The 14,624-nt window shown below is 38.0% G+C and overlaps 1 protein-coding gene across 3 annotated transcripts in view; it reads right to left on the reverse strand.

The window, feature by feature from the left end:
- Positions 1 to 14,340, reverse strand: part of PTPRA (protein tyrosine phosphatase, receptor type, A) — a 120,325-nt gene extending 105,985 nt beyond the window's left edge. For 2 of the 3 annotated variants that reach the window (XM_010836506.1, XM_010836507.1), the window contains exon 1: positions 13,710 to 14,340. In XM_010836506.1, coding sequence (XP_010834808.1) covers positions 13,710 to 13,739 — 30 coding nt within the window. In that variant the 5' untranslated portion in view covers positions 13,740 to 14,340. The remainder of the gene's footprint in view (positions 1 to 13,709) is intronic. The other variant, XM_010836508.1, reaches the window with a different exon arrangement.
- Between the last annotated feature and the right edge of the window lie 284 nt (positions 14,341 to 14,624).

Here is a 14,624-nt window from a genome sequence, read left to right on the forward strand (position 1 = left end):
CAAATTTGCTGGCATATTGAGTGCAGCACTTTCACAGCATCATCTTTCAGGATTTGAAATAGCTCAACTGGAATTCCATCACCTCCACTAGCTTTGTTCGTAGTGATGCTTTCTAAGGCCCACTTGACTTCACATTCCAGGATGTCTGGCTCAAGGTCAGTGATCACACCATCGTGATTATCTGGGTCATAAAGATCTTTTTTGTACAGTTCTTCATATTAGAGTAAAATCATCCTTCAGGAATGAAGATGAGAAAAAGACACTGGCAGATGAAGGAAATAATGTGTCATCAACAAAACAGCTCTGAAAGAATGGTTAAAGGAATTTTTTCACACAGGAAATAAATGACAGAAACCTCAAACATCAGGAATAATGAGCAGTAGAAAGGGTGTGTGCCCACAGGTGTATGTATGCTACATATGTATTGTGTATGAACATATACATAAATACATATATACTAATTAAACAATTTTCCCCTTGTTCAGTTTTTAAAATTATGTTTGATGATTGAAAGTAAAACTGTAACACTGCCCTGTGGTTTTCAACATACATAAAGGTAACACTTAAGACAACTGTTTCATAAAGCGGGTAAGGGCCTAAAAGGTAGTAAGGTTTCCACCTTCCACTTAAAGTGGCAAAAGATCAATTAGCAGATTGTGATAACTTATGTATGTGTATTTTAATCCCTAGAGCAATCACACAAAAAAACTATACAAAGAGATACACTAAAGACATTACAGAAAAACCAAACTGGAGTACTAAGAAAATGTTCAAGTAACCCATAGGAATACAAGGAAGGGCAAACAGAAGAAAAATATGAAAAAGAATTCCTAAAATGGCAAACTTTGCCATTCATAAAACGGTAAACAAATGCAAAATACTGAAAATTACATTCAATATAAACAGTCTAAATACACCACCTAAAAAGACAAGGATGAGAAGAACTGGTTAAAAAGGAAAAAGACCTAACTAACTATATGCTGTCTAGGGGGCTTCCCTGATAGCTCAGTTGGTAAAGAATCTGCCTGCAATGCAGGAGACCTGGGTTGGGAAGATCCCCTGGAGAAGGGAAAGGCTACCCACTCCAGTATTCTGACCTGGAAAATTCCATGTATAGTACATGAGGTTGCAAAGAGTTGGACATGACTGAGCAACTTTCACTTCAATTCACTTCATATGCTGTCTATAATAAACTTACTTCAAAGATAATGATATAGAAAGGTTAGAAATAAATGGATTCCATGTTTTAGGAGGAGAAAAGGAAGGATAAAAAAGTATAGCACAGAAGGTGTTTAGGGTAGTGAAACTATTTGGTATGATACTGTAATGGATATATGTCGTTATGTATTTGTTAAAATTCATAAAATATACAATAAAAAGAATAAACCCTAAAGTAATCTATGAACTTCTAGTTAATAATAATGTATCAATATTGGTTTATCAGTTGTAACAAATCAACCACATGAATGCAAAATGTTAATAAAGGAAACTGGTGGGAGTTGGTAAGAAGAGGGTATATGGGAGCTCTGTATTTTCTACTTTGAACTGCCTAAATTTTTTTGTCAATTAAAAAAAAAAAAGGATGAGGAAAGACATACCATGCAAATATGGAACAAAAGAAAGCTGAAGTAGCCATGTTACACTGGATAAAGTATTTTTCAGAACAAGGAAAATTATCAGAAACAAAAAGGAGTAATACATAATGACTAAAAGGCCAAAATAGACATAAAATTCTAAATGTGTATGCACCAGAAAACAGCTTCAAAATACAAGAAGCAAAAATTGGCCTAATTGAAAACAGAGAAAGACAAATCAATAACCCCCTCTCAGTAACTGACAAAAACCTTAATTGAAAATCAGCAACAGAAAGAACACTACCATCAACCAACAAGACCTAACTAACATTTATAGGACACTCTATCCAACAGCAGGCTAGACTTTTTTTTGTAAACTCCTATGGAATACTCTCTAAGACAGACCACATCCTGGTTCATAAAGCAAACCTTCATAACTGTAAAGAAGGGACATCACTATAGAAACCACAGACATCAAAAGGATAAGGGATGCTAAGAACAACTCTGTAAACAGAAATCCAACAACTCAGACAAAATGCACAAATTCCTTGAAAATCACAAACTCCTATAACTTTTAAAGAAATGTTTAACTTCAGAAAAACAAATCTTAAGGCCAAGATGTCTTCAATGGCAAGTCCCACAAATATTTAAAAAGGAAATAATACCCATTCTACACTTGCCATAATAACACCCATTCTAACTCTTCCAAAAAATAGAAGATGAACACTTTCCAATTCTCATTTTTATACTGATATTATCCTGATAAAACCAGATGGTAAACAAAAACAAAATTACAGATCAATTCCCCTTATGAACACAGAAACAAAAATCCTCAGCAGAATATTACCAAACCAAATGCAGCAATACATAAAAAGAAAAATATACCATAAACAAGTGGGATTTATCCCAGGAATATAAGGCTGCTTCCAAAAAAACTGTCAATCAACAGATCCTATCAACAGATGCAGAGAAAACGTTTGACACAAACTCATGAGAAAAACGCTCAGCAAACTTGAAATTTAAGGAATTTCTCCCACTACCTGATAAAAGGCAGCTAAACAAAACAAAAACAAAAAACCTAGTCTGAATACTTCCTCCTAAAATTATGAACAAAGCCAAGATACCTGCTCTCACCATCCCTATTTAACACAGTACCCCAAGTCCTAGCCAGTGCAAAAAATAAGGCAAGAAAAGGAAATAAAATTTTCCACAGATTGTAAAGTAGGGGACATGATTAACCTCATAGAAAACCCCAGGGAATCAAATTAAAATCTCTTTAAACTACTTAGTTTAATAATGTCACAAGATATTAAGATCAACACAGGAAAATCAGTAATATTTTAGTATACTAAGAATGACTAAAGAAAAAACAAACTTAAATGTAACACCATTTACAATCACTTCCCCAAATAGAAAATATTATTTAAGTATAAATTTAACATAACATGTTTAGAATCTGGTATGCTGAAAATGATAAAGCACTAATGAAGTAAAGCCTAAATAAATGGAAAGACATACTGTGTGCATGTTTTGGACCACTCAACATTAGTATAGCTGTCAACTCTCCCTAAAATGATCTACAGATTTAACACAAATCCTATAAAAAAAGCATAGCAGTTTTTTTTCCCCCTTTTTTTGGCTACACCATGCAGCATGCTGATCTTCCCCAGCCAGGGACTGAAACTGTGCCTTCTGAAGTAGAAGTGCAGAGTATTAAACACTGAACCACCCACCAGGGAAGTACCACAGCATTTTTTTGGGGGGTGGACACAGACAAGTTATAGACAATTTTTTAAAATAGACAGACAAGTTGATTCTAAAATTTATATGAAAAGATAAATGATTCAGAATAAAACAATACTGAAAACTTGGAGGAACCATATTATCAAATTTAAAACTTACCATATGGCTTCAGCAATCAAGAGTGTATGGTGCTGAAGAAGGGACAGACACAGAGATCAATAAAACAGGATAGAGAAACTGGAAATAGACTCACAAGTATGCCTAACTGATTTCCGGCAAAGATATAAAAGCAATCCAAAGAAGGAAGAAAAAATCCAAAGAAGGAAGAATAAATGGGGATGGAGCAAATGGACTTCCATAGGCAAAGAAAAAACAGAGAACCAAAATTTATGTAAAAATTAACTGCAAATGGGTCTTAGATGCAAAGATAAAGGGTAAAACTATAAAAAATGGTACAGGAAAACCCAGGAGAAAACCTTTGTGACCTAGAGTTGGGCAAACAGTTTTTAGACATGACACCAAAGCAAGACTTATAAGAGAGGATTGGCCTTCATCAAAATTAAAAATCAAGTTTATCAAAGACCCTGTTAGGAAGATTAAAAGACAAGACACAGACTGGGGAGAAAACACATATAAACAACACTTATCCAGAAAGTCTCTAAACACAAAAATGAGAAAACAAAGAATCTCATTAGAATATGGGCAAACACATGAAAAAATATTCACTGAAGAATATATTCACATGGCAAATAAGGACATGAAAATGTTCACTATCATGAGAAATCAGGGAAATGCAAATTAAAGACACAATGAGATACTATTACAACACCTTTCAGAATGACCAAAATTTGTTAAATATTGACAATGCCAAATGCTAGTGAGGATAGAAACTTCATCTTTCATATAATGCTAGTGGAAATGCAAAATTTTTATAACTTGTCCAGAAAGTAGTTTGGCAGTTTCTTTAAAAACTAAACATACACTTACCATACAACATAACAATGGCACTTCTGGGTATTTATCCCAGAGAAATGGAAAACATGTCCACACAAAACATGTGTACATGAATGTTCGTAACAGTTTTTTTGTATACCTCCCCACTCCAGTACTCTTGCCTAGAAAACCCCATGGATGGAAAAGCCTGGTGGGCTACAGTCCATGGGGTCGCGAAGGGTCGGACACGACTGAGCGACTTCACTTTCACTTTTCACTTTCATGCATTGGAGAAGGAAATGGCAACCCACTCCAGTGTTCTTGCATGGAGAATCCTAGGGACGGGGGAGCCTGGTGGGCTGCCATCTATGGGGCTGCACAGAGTCGGACACAACTGAAGTGACTTAGCAGCAGCAGCAAACTGGACTTAATACAAATGTTCTTTCAACAAGAACATGAATAAAATGCAACATATCCATACAGTGTAGTACTACTGAGCTACAAAAAAAGAACAAATTACTGATACACACAAAAACTTGGATGGATCTCAAAGGCATTATGTTGAGTGAAAAAGCCAATCTCAAAAGGTTACACACATTCCATTTATATACCACACTTGAAAGGAAAAACTTGTGATTTTCATTTCACTGATAAGTTGCTTCGCTGGTAGCTCAGCTGGTAAAGAATCCGCCTGCAATGCAGGAGACCCTGGTCTGATTCCTGGGTCAGGAAGATCCCTTGGAGAAGGGATAGGCTACCCACTCCAGTATTCTTAGGCTTCCCTGATGGTAAGGGAAGATGGTAAAGAATCTTGGGCTCAGATGGTAAAGAATCCACCTGCAATAAGGGATTTGATCGATCCCTGGGTTGGGAAGATCCTCTGGAGAATTCCATGGACTGTCCAGTCCATGGGGTTGCAAAGAGCTGGACATGACTGAGCGACTTTCACAGAGATAGGCTGCCACAGTTACGTTGGGGAGAGGATCTGGTGATTATAAAGGGGTAGCACGAGGGATTTTTTCCTTCTTTGTGGTGGTGGAACAGTACTGTATCCTGATTATGGCAGTGGTTATACAACCTGATAAAATTTCAGTGCTGGGTTCAGAAAGCCAATTAAAACCAGTCCTTGTCTGGGATTTCCCTGGTGGTCTAGTAGTTAAGATACTCTGCTTCCACTGCAGGGGTTGATGCCTGGTAGGGGAACCAAGATCCAGCAGCCAAAAAACAGGAAAACAAAACAAAAACAGTTCTTGTCTTCAGTGAGCTCATAGCCCACAGGCAAACTTCTTTTCTGTGTCCCTAACTTATGCTATACACTCCTTGAAAGCAGAATCTTCACTCAGCAAATGCCCAATACATGAAGAACAAAAGACTAACAATGCTTGGTTTAGAAACATATTGTAGTTTTCACCATACATGAGAAATTGAGAAAGCAATTCTTTTCCTTAGAGATCCAACACAGTAGAGTGAAAAAAACATGGACTGTGAAGTCACACATACTTGTATATGAATCTTAGCTCTGGGATGACTACAGCTTAGAAAAAGCTCTTGGTTTTTATGTTTTGAGTTTTCATTTCCTTATCTTTAAAATAGCAATGTCTCCCACTGATAAAAGGGGACTGCTATGAGTACTATAAAAAAACATAATGTAGGGAATTCCCTGGTGGTCCAGTGGGTAGGACCTGCAACTAAGATCCCACATGCCACAGAGAATGGCCAAAAAAAAAAAAAAAAAAAAAGTAATGTAAATATATCTACACATAAAACTCCATCATAAAATCTAGTACACAGCAGGCATTTTCCAAGTTGCCCCTACACCTGTTCCTTATTCACTAATCCTTCACTATGACCAAAATGACCATTTGTACTCAAATTACACATTTCTTTGCCTTGACTTTTCTGGCTTCAATTAAGCCCTTACCTTAATGTACACCTTCAAGATGAGGAACTCAAATTCTATATAACTCAATATCATAACACTCAAATTTGTAAGACTTTACACTTAAACTTTTCCCCTAAGAAGCATTCTATAGGTTCCTTGAACCTCAAAATTTGCACATGTAGTGACGAGGATGAAAACAGTAATGCATTCATGTTGGTAGTAGCAGCTCACTCTGTTCCTCATTTCCACAGCCACTCTGGAATGTGATCAGCAGTTGGGAGCTTACTTTGGGGTTCCTGCTGCCACAAACTAGAAATCTTCGGACTCCTACCAGCCTGGGGTTAGAGTATCCACAAACGTTTAAGTAAATTTTCTTCAGTCAGTGCCTGCTTCACTGCCAATATTTCCATGTCTTGGGCCTTTCCTACTACAGATCCCTCCTGATCGAGAACTCATCCCATCAATTTTCTGGGCTGTGGCTTCCTCCATTTAGTTCTTCTCTCCCAATTCCCTTTCTTTCACCTACTACAGGCCCTACTGCAACTTTCTCATTGTTAAATTAATTTATATTTACTTTTTTTATTATTATGTAACTTGATTTTTCTTTTTTTTTTGTCCTACACTATTTTATGGTCATTTTTTGATGTCAGCACACACAATCTTACCTCACCCTCATTAATGATAACACTGTTCAGAAGCAGAGATGTACATTAAGTAAATAATAAAGAATTTGTTTAAACATACAGCAGGAACTAAAGTTGGGAGAATAGGAAAAACAGAGAGCTAATGCTATGGTCAAGTCCTCTGCATTCTTCAAAGTTTAACAGCCAGCTCATGCCCACTTACTCTGCCAGCTGACAAGTCTTTCCTATGTACTCAAAGCTCTTACTCAACTTTTCTAAACTTTCATTCTTAAAAATAAAGAATAGGCAAGGATCACCAAAGATAAACAGGAAAAGAAAATGACTAGAGGAAACAGGAATGATTCCAGAAAAAAAACAAAACTTTTAAAAACTATCTTCAGAGATAAAAATAGAAGTAAAATCATAAAACAAGAAACAGCTCTAGAAAAATTTTAAACAAACTGAAGATAATTCAATAGAAAGAGAGGAAAAAGTCATGAAAATCTCCCAGAAGAGAGACCTGAAAAAAGGAAACCAAAGAAAAAAAGTTTGAAAACAGGCGAGAATAGATAAGAACATTATAAGAGCAATCCAAGAGGCCCAAATTAGAATTTCTGAGAGAAAAAAGTAAGAAAACGGAGTGGAGGATATCATCTAAGAAAAACATAAGGCAATCATTAAACATGAAAAATACGAGTCTGCAGATTAAGGGGGGCTAGGACTTCCCTGGTGGTCCAGTGACTGAGAATTCACCTTCCAATGCAGGGGACATGGGTTCGATCCTGACTGGGGAAACAGGATTCCACATAACAGAGAGCAACTAAGGCTGCATGCCATAACTAAGAAAGCCCGTGTGCTGCAAAGAAAGATCCCTCATGCTGCAACCAAGAGCCAATGCAGCCAAATAAATAAATATTTTCAAAAATTTAAAAAAAAAAAAAAAAACAGATTAAGGGACCCATCAAGTACACCACTATGGAATTCTTAGAAAACAACTGATCCTTGAACAACTCGGGGGGTTAAAGGTGCCAACCAGACCCCCATTACCACCACCAGTCCCCCACACAGTCAAAATCCATGTATAAGAATCCATCTGCTAGACATAACAGAGAACAGACTTGTGGACACAGTGGAGGGGAAGGAGAGGGCGGGATGAACTGAGACTAGCACTGAAACACACACAGTACCATACATAAAATACATAGCCACTAGGAATTTGCCATATGACAGAGGGATCTAAACCCAGTGCTTTGTGGCAACCCAGAGGGTGGGAGGCGGGAGAGAGGGGACATATGTTGATGTATGGCAGGGACCAACACAACACTGTAAAGCAATTACCTTCCAATTAAAAATTAAAAAAAAAAAAAAAAAAGCATCCATCTGCCAATGCAGGGGACAAGGTTCAATTCCTGGTCCTGGAAGATCTCACATGGCCTGGGGCAAAAAAGCCACATGCCACAACTACTGTGCCCCAAAGCCTGTGCTGCACAAGAAAAGAGAAGCCACCACAACGAGAAACCCAGGCACCAGAACTAGACAGCAGCCCCTCATCTGGTTGAAACTAGAGAAAAGCCAACACACAGCACAGAAGACCTAACACAGCCAAAAAAAAAACTCATATATATAACTTTATATAGTTGGCCCTCCACATCCTAGGTTTGGCATCCTCAGATTCAAGTATCATATGATGCTATATAGTGCTACATTCAACATACCTTTTTTAATTGCATTCGACACTACCATGCTTTGCAGAAACTGTTTTTTACAAACTGTAGGTCTGTGGCAATCCTGCATCAAGCAAGTCTGTTGGTACCATTTTCCAGTAGCATTTGCTTACTCTGTCTCTGCACCCCGTTTTGTTAGTTCTTGCAATATTTTGAACGTGTTCATTATTATTATATTTGCTACACTGATCTGTGATCTTTGATGTAACTACTGCAAAAAGATTATGGTTGATTGAAAGCTCATTTTTCACCAATAAAGTATTTCTTAAGTTACTTAGATTTTTTTTTTTAGACTTAATGTGATTGCACACTTAGTACAAATTTTTCTTTTTTTTTTTTTTTTTTTTACTGTATCACATGGCTTGTGGTATCATCACAGTCATACCAGGGATTGAAGCTGGGCCCTCAGCAGTGAAAGAGTGGAGCCCTAACCACTGGACAACCAGGGAATTCCCCCTAAACATACCTTTTATATGTACTGAGATACCAGAAAAAAATTATGTGACTCACTTTATTGCAGTATTTATTGCAGTGGTCTGGAACCAAACCCACAATATCTTTGAAGTATACCTGTATTTATTTTTAAAAATTTGTGAGTAAGAGGAGTTCAAGCGTGCAGTTAAACCCGTACTGTTCATGATCAACTATGTATGGAAAAAAGAGAAGTTTTCAGAGAAATGATAGAATAAATTTCCTACAGGAAACAAAATGAGACTAAATTTCACTTCTTATGATGAACAATGAATGCCAGAAAAAAAACCGAGCAATGACTTTCAAAGTTCAGAGGGAAAATAACCTGCAATTTAGAATTCTAAACCCAACCATCACTCAAACATGAGGGGAGAACAGACATCAGAAGAATCAGTTTATCTGCTGAGTACTCTTTCTCTTAAGAAGTTACTTGAGAATGAACTTTAGCAAAAAAAAAAAAAAGCTTTTAATTTTTATTTTTATTTTTTTTTTAGGTTCAGGCATGTTTTTTAATGATTTTATTTATGGTTGTGCACGGTCTTCATGCTGCGTGGGCTTTTCTCTAGCTGTGGCTCCTCTTGTTGCGGAGCATGGGCTCTGGTGCCCACAGACCTCAGTTCTGCGGCTCCCGGGCTCGAGAGCCCCGGCCCAGTGGCTGTGATGCATGGGCTCAGCTGCTCTGCCACGTGTGGTCTTCCCAGACCAGGGGTGGAACTCGCATCCCCTGCTTTGGCAGGGGGGCGATTCTTTACCACTGAGCCGCCAGGAAAGCCCTCAGGAGTATTTTAGACTAGTTTTCCATGCTCCTATCTGGTGAGAGAGGCCTGGGAGCCGGGAGTCCTCAGCCACGGTGCTGGCTCTGCCATCAAAAGCTCTGGGGCCTCTAGCGAGCACCTGCCCCTTGCTCAGTCGTGTCTGACTCTTTGCCCACCAGGTTCCTCTTGTCCATGGGATTTCCCAGGCAAGATTACTGGAGTGGGTTGCCATTTCCTTCTCCAAGGCTTTTAATTTTTAATTAAAAAAAAAGAAAACTGAGATCTAAGATTCAGGGGGAAGGATACTACTCAAAAATGCAATGAGGAAAATCACAAGAAAACAGCCATGCAGATGACCTCAAGAATAATAGACTAGAATGTATATGATTGACAGCATGGGGAACAGTAGGATAATAATAAAGATAGATCAAAAAAAAAAGACAAGAAAAAAGAAAATCAGGAACTCCAGAAAGAAAATTCCAGTTGAGCTATTTAAATTCCTAAAAGATGATGCTGTGAAAGTGCCGCACTCAATATGCCAGCAAATTTGGAAAACTAAGCAGTGGCCACAGGACTGAAGGTCAATTTTCATTCTAATCACAAAGAAGGATAATGCCAAAGAATGTTCAAACTACCATACAATTGCGCTAATCTCACATACTAGCAAGGTTATGCTCAAAATTCTTCAAGCCAGACTTCAGCAGTAAGTGAACCCAGATCTTCCAGGTGTACAAGTTAGGTTTTAAAGAGGCAGAGGAACCAGAGATCAAACTGCTAACGTTCGCTGGATTATGGAGAAAGCAAGGGAATTCCAGAAAAACATCTACTTCTGCTTCATTGACTACACTAAAGCCTTTGTGTGGATCACAACCAACTGGAAAATTCTTAAAGAGATGGGAGTACTGGACAACCTCACATGCCTCCTGAGAAACCTGTATGCAGGTCAAGAAGCAACAGCTAGAACCAGATATGGAACAACAGATTGGTTCAAAACTGGGAAAGCAGTATGACAAGGCTGTATATTGTTACCCTGCTTATTTAAATTAAATGCAGAGTACATCATGTGAAATGCCAGGCTGGATGAATCACAAGCTGGAATCAACACTGTCAGGAGAAGTACCAACAACCTCAGATATGCAGATGATACCACTCTAATGGCAGAAGGTGAAGAACTAAAGAGCCTCTTGATGAGGGTGAAAGAGGAGAGTAAAAAAGTGGGCTTAGGCTTAAAACTCATCATTCAAAAAACTAAGACCATGGCATCTGGTCCTATCACTTCATGGCAAATAGATGGGGAAACAGTGGAAACAGTGGAAATAGTCACAGGTTTTATCTTGGGCTCCAACATCACTGCAGACGGTGACTGCAGCCATGAAATTAAAAGACGCTTGCTCCTTGGAAGAAAAGCTATGACAAACCTAAACAGCATATTAAAAAGCAGAGACATCATTTTGCCAACAAAGATCTATATAGTCAAAGCTATGCTTTTTCCAGTAGTCATGTACAGATGTAAGCGCTGGAAGGCTAAGTGCCAAAGAACTGACTCTTCTGAACTACGGTGCTGAAGGCGGCTCTTGAGAGCCCCATGGACTTCAAGGAGATCCAACCAGTCAATCCTAAAGGAAACCAACCCTCAATATTCACTGGAAGGACTGATGCTGAAGTTCCTATACTCTGGCCCCTGACGTGAAGAGCTGACTCACTAGATAAAAGACCCTGATGCTGAGAAAGATTGAAAGTAAAAGGAGAAGGGGTGGCAGAGGATGAGATGGTTAGATAATATCACCAACTCAATGGACATGAATATGAGGAAATTTCACAAGATAGTGAAGGATAGGGAAGGCTGGTATAACGTCCATGGGGTCGCAAGAGTTGGACATGACTTATCAACTGAACAATAACAATTGTTATTAACAATTCATATAACAATAACAACTCATAGTAACATTACTCACAACAGCCAAAAGGTATAGACAACCCAAATGTCCACTGAAGGATGAATAAACAAAATGTGGCATATATGCACAGTAGAAGATCATTTGGCCTTAAAAAGGATGGAAATTCCGATCCGTGCTACAACATGAATAAACCTTGAAGATTATACTAAGTGAAATAAGCTAGACACAAAATGACAAATACTGTACGGTTCCACTTACATGTGTACCTAAAGTAGTCAAAGCAGTCAGGGAAAGCAGAATGTGGTTGCCAGGAATTCAGAAAAAGGGGAAATGGGGGGTTAGCTATAAATGGTACAGAATTTCAGTTGAGGAAGATGAAGTTCTAGAGACTGTTGGTGGTGATGATGGCTGCACACCAATATAAATATACTTAATGTCAATGATTTGACACATAAAACTGATTTAAATGCTTAATTTTTATGTTACGTATTTTTGTACAACAAAGAAAAAAATAGGTATATGAATACTTTAACATGTAACACCTTTTCCTGCTCCCAACTCCTGCCAGAAGAACCACTAGTCTGATTTCTATCATCATATCTCCTGGCAACTGAACTGTATCTACTTTTTTGTGTATCTGGCTTCTTATATATATCTGTGAGATTCATCCATATTGTTGCACAGTAGTTCATTCGTCTCTATTGCTGAGTACAATTCTATTGTATGAATGTATCACAATTTATTCATCTTTTCACCCATTTTTAGACATTTGATTATTTCCTTTTTCTTTTTTGCTATTATAAATAAAGCTACAGTGAATATTTACATGCAAGTCTTTATGTAGACATATATTTTCATTTCTCAAGAGTAAATACCTAGGGGTAGAATTTCTGGATTATTGGATACATGTATATTTAGCTTGTAGAAAATACTCAATGATTTTCCAAAACTGTAGTGTTGGTGCTGTTTAAAACTTAGAATGATGGGTAAGTTGATAATGAAATTCTGCTTTTCCTTTTTAATATAAATTGTTGTTTAATGCTACACAGACTGAGTACTGAATTCTTTGAAACTCTCAGTGCATCAGCTCTTCAACAAGGATCCATATCAATTTCAACTAAAAAAAAATGCACAATGTGAGTTGTGAGTTAAGTTTTATTTGGAGCAAAATGCCAACTATAACCTAGGAGGCAGCAATTCAGACAGCTCTGAGAAACCCTTCTGAAGAGGTGGTAGGAAGGTCAGCGTATTATGTGATTTTGGTGAAGGCAGAATACATGCAATCAAGCACACATTGCTGCAGAACATTGCTGCCAGTCTTATAAAGGTGACTGCTAGTCACGAGGAGCACATGTCACCATGAAAGATTTTAGTGCTTTTCTAGATATGAGGAGATGCAAGAAGTGGGCTCATAAAATCTTCTTCTGAAAATATCTAACTATCTGAAGGCCTGTTCTGCAGGTTTTTCCCAGAGCACAGAGTACCTCATTCTTGATCTCCACCCTGAATCCTTTCAGGGTGGGGTTGAAGGTCAGCGGTCACAACTTGTAATTTGATCCTTGCAGAGGCAAATGACAAGTGCCAATTTGTAGTTGACATCAGGATCATCTCTGCTCTACCCACAGAAACTTTGATTCAACAGAGCAGGACAGCAGGGTACAGACTTTGGTCTTTTATTTCTTAAAGCTCTTTAAGTGATCCTGATTCATGACCCGGTTGAGAACCAGTGTCTTAACCGATGAAAATTATAATATTTTTAAACATTAAAAAAAAAAACCTACTCTTGGGACTTCCCCAGTGATCCAGTGGCTAAGACTCTGTGTTCCCAATGCAGAGGGCCTGGGTTCAATCCCTAGTGGAGAAGCTAGATCCCACAGGCCACAACTAGGAGTTCTTATGCTGCAACTCAAGAGCCCGCATGCCGCAACACAGACTCGACACAGCCAAATAAATAAATAAATTAAAATAGTCTGTAAAAAAAAAAAAAAAAAAACCTACTCTTATAGCTTGGAAATTAAATGGGAGTGGGAGAAAATCTGATTTTAGCTATATTTTGTGAAGACAATAATTTGGGTGACAAATGTTTCCTTGTACTTCAGGTTTTACCTCTTTAGCTACTTGAACTGCATCATCCATCAACACTCATTGGAATTCCATTAAAAATTTTTTCAGTTGTGCCACCTGCAACTAAAGAAAAAAAAAACCTTTAGAAAGATGAAACAGCCCTATTTAAAGAGCACTGGTTGTTCTGGGGGAGAGGGTACACTCTACCAAGATATCTCACAGAGTTGTAATGAACATTCCAGGAGCCACAGCACAAAACTTCATCTTAAATAGTTAATTCAGATCACTGACAAGCTCATGAGAACTGAATTCAACGATATCTTAGGTCCTTACTGTAGGAGATAGGATGGAACACTCCTCCCTTGTCCAAAAACCTGGATTATTCCATGGTAGGGGTATTTATGTACCATAACATTCCGATAGGGGACATTTGGCAATGTCTGAAGACAGTTTTGATAAACAAATCATAGGATGGCCCTTCCAAAACAAAGAATTATCCCCAAACGCCAAAGCTGAAAACCCAAGCACTGGTCAAAAACACCCTCGGGTCTAACCTTTGCAACCTAAGTGTCTAACTAAGTGTCCCAAGCCAAATCTATAAACCTCCTTAAGCCTCAGTTTTCTCCCTTGGAAAAACACTATAGAGTCTGCATTCAATATTCTCTGCCTTTTCTAACTCCAGCTTCAACAGCTGGAAGTTCACAGTTCATGTACTATTGAAGCCTGGCTTGGAGAATTTTGAGCGTTTTTACTTTGCTAGTGTGTGAGATGAGTGCAATTGTGCAGTAGTCTGAACATTCTTTGGCATTGCCTTTCTTTGGGATAGGAATGAAAACTGACCTTTTCCAGAGGAACCAGAGATCAAACTGCCAACATCTGTTGGATCATTGAAAAAGCAAGAGAGTTCCAGAAAAACATCTACTTCTGCTTTGTTGACTATGCCAAAGCCTTTGACTG

This window comes from Bison bison, unplaced genomic scaffold (assembly GCF_000754665.1).
Source record: "Bison bison bison isolate TAMUID 2011002044 unplaced genomic scaffold, Bison_UMD1.0 scf7180017864063, whole genome shotgun sequence".
NCBI classification, from domain to species: Eukaryota; Metazoa; Chordata; class Mammalia; order Artiodactyla; family Bovidae; genus Bison; species Bison bison.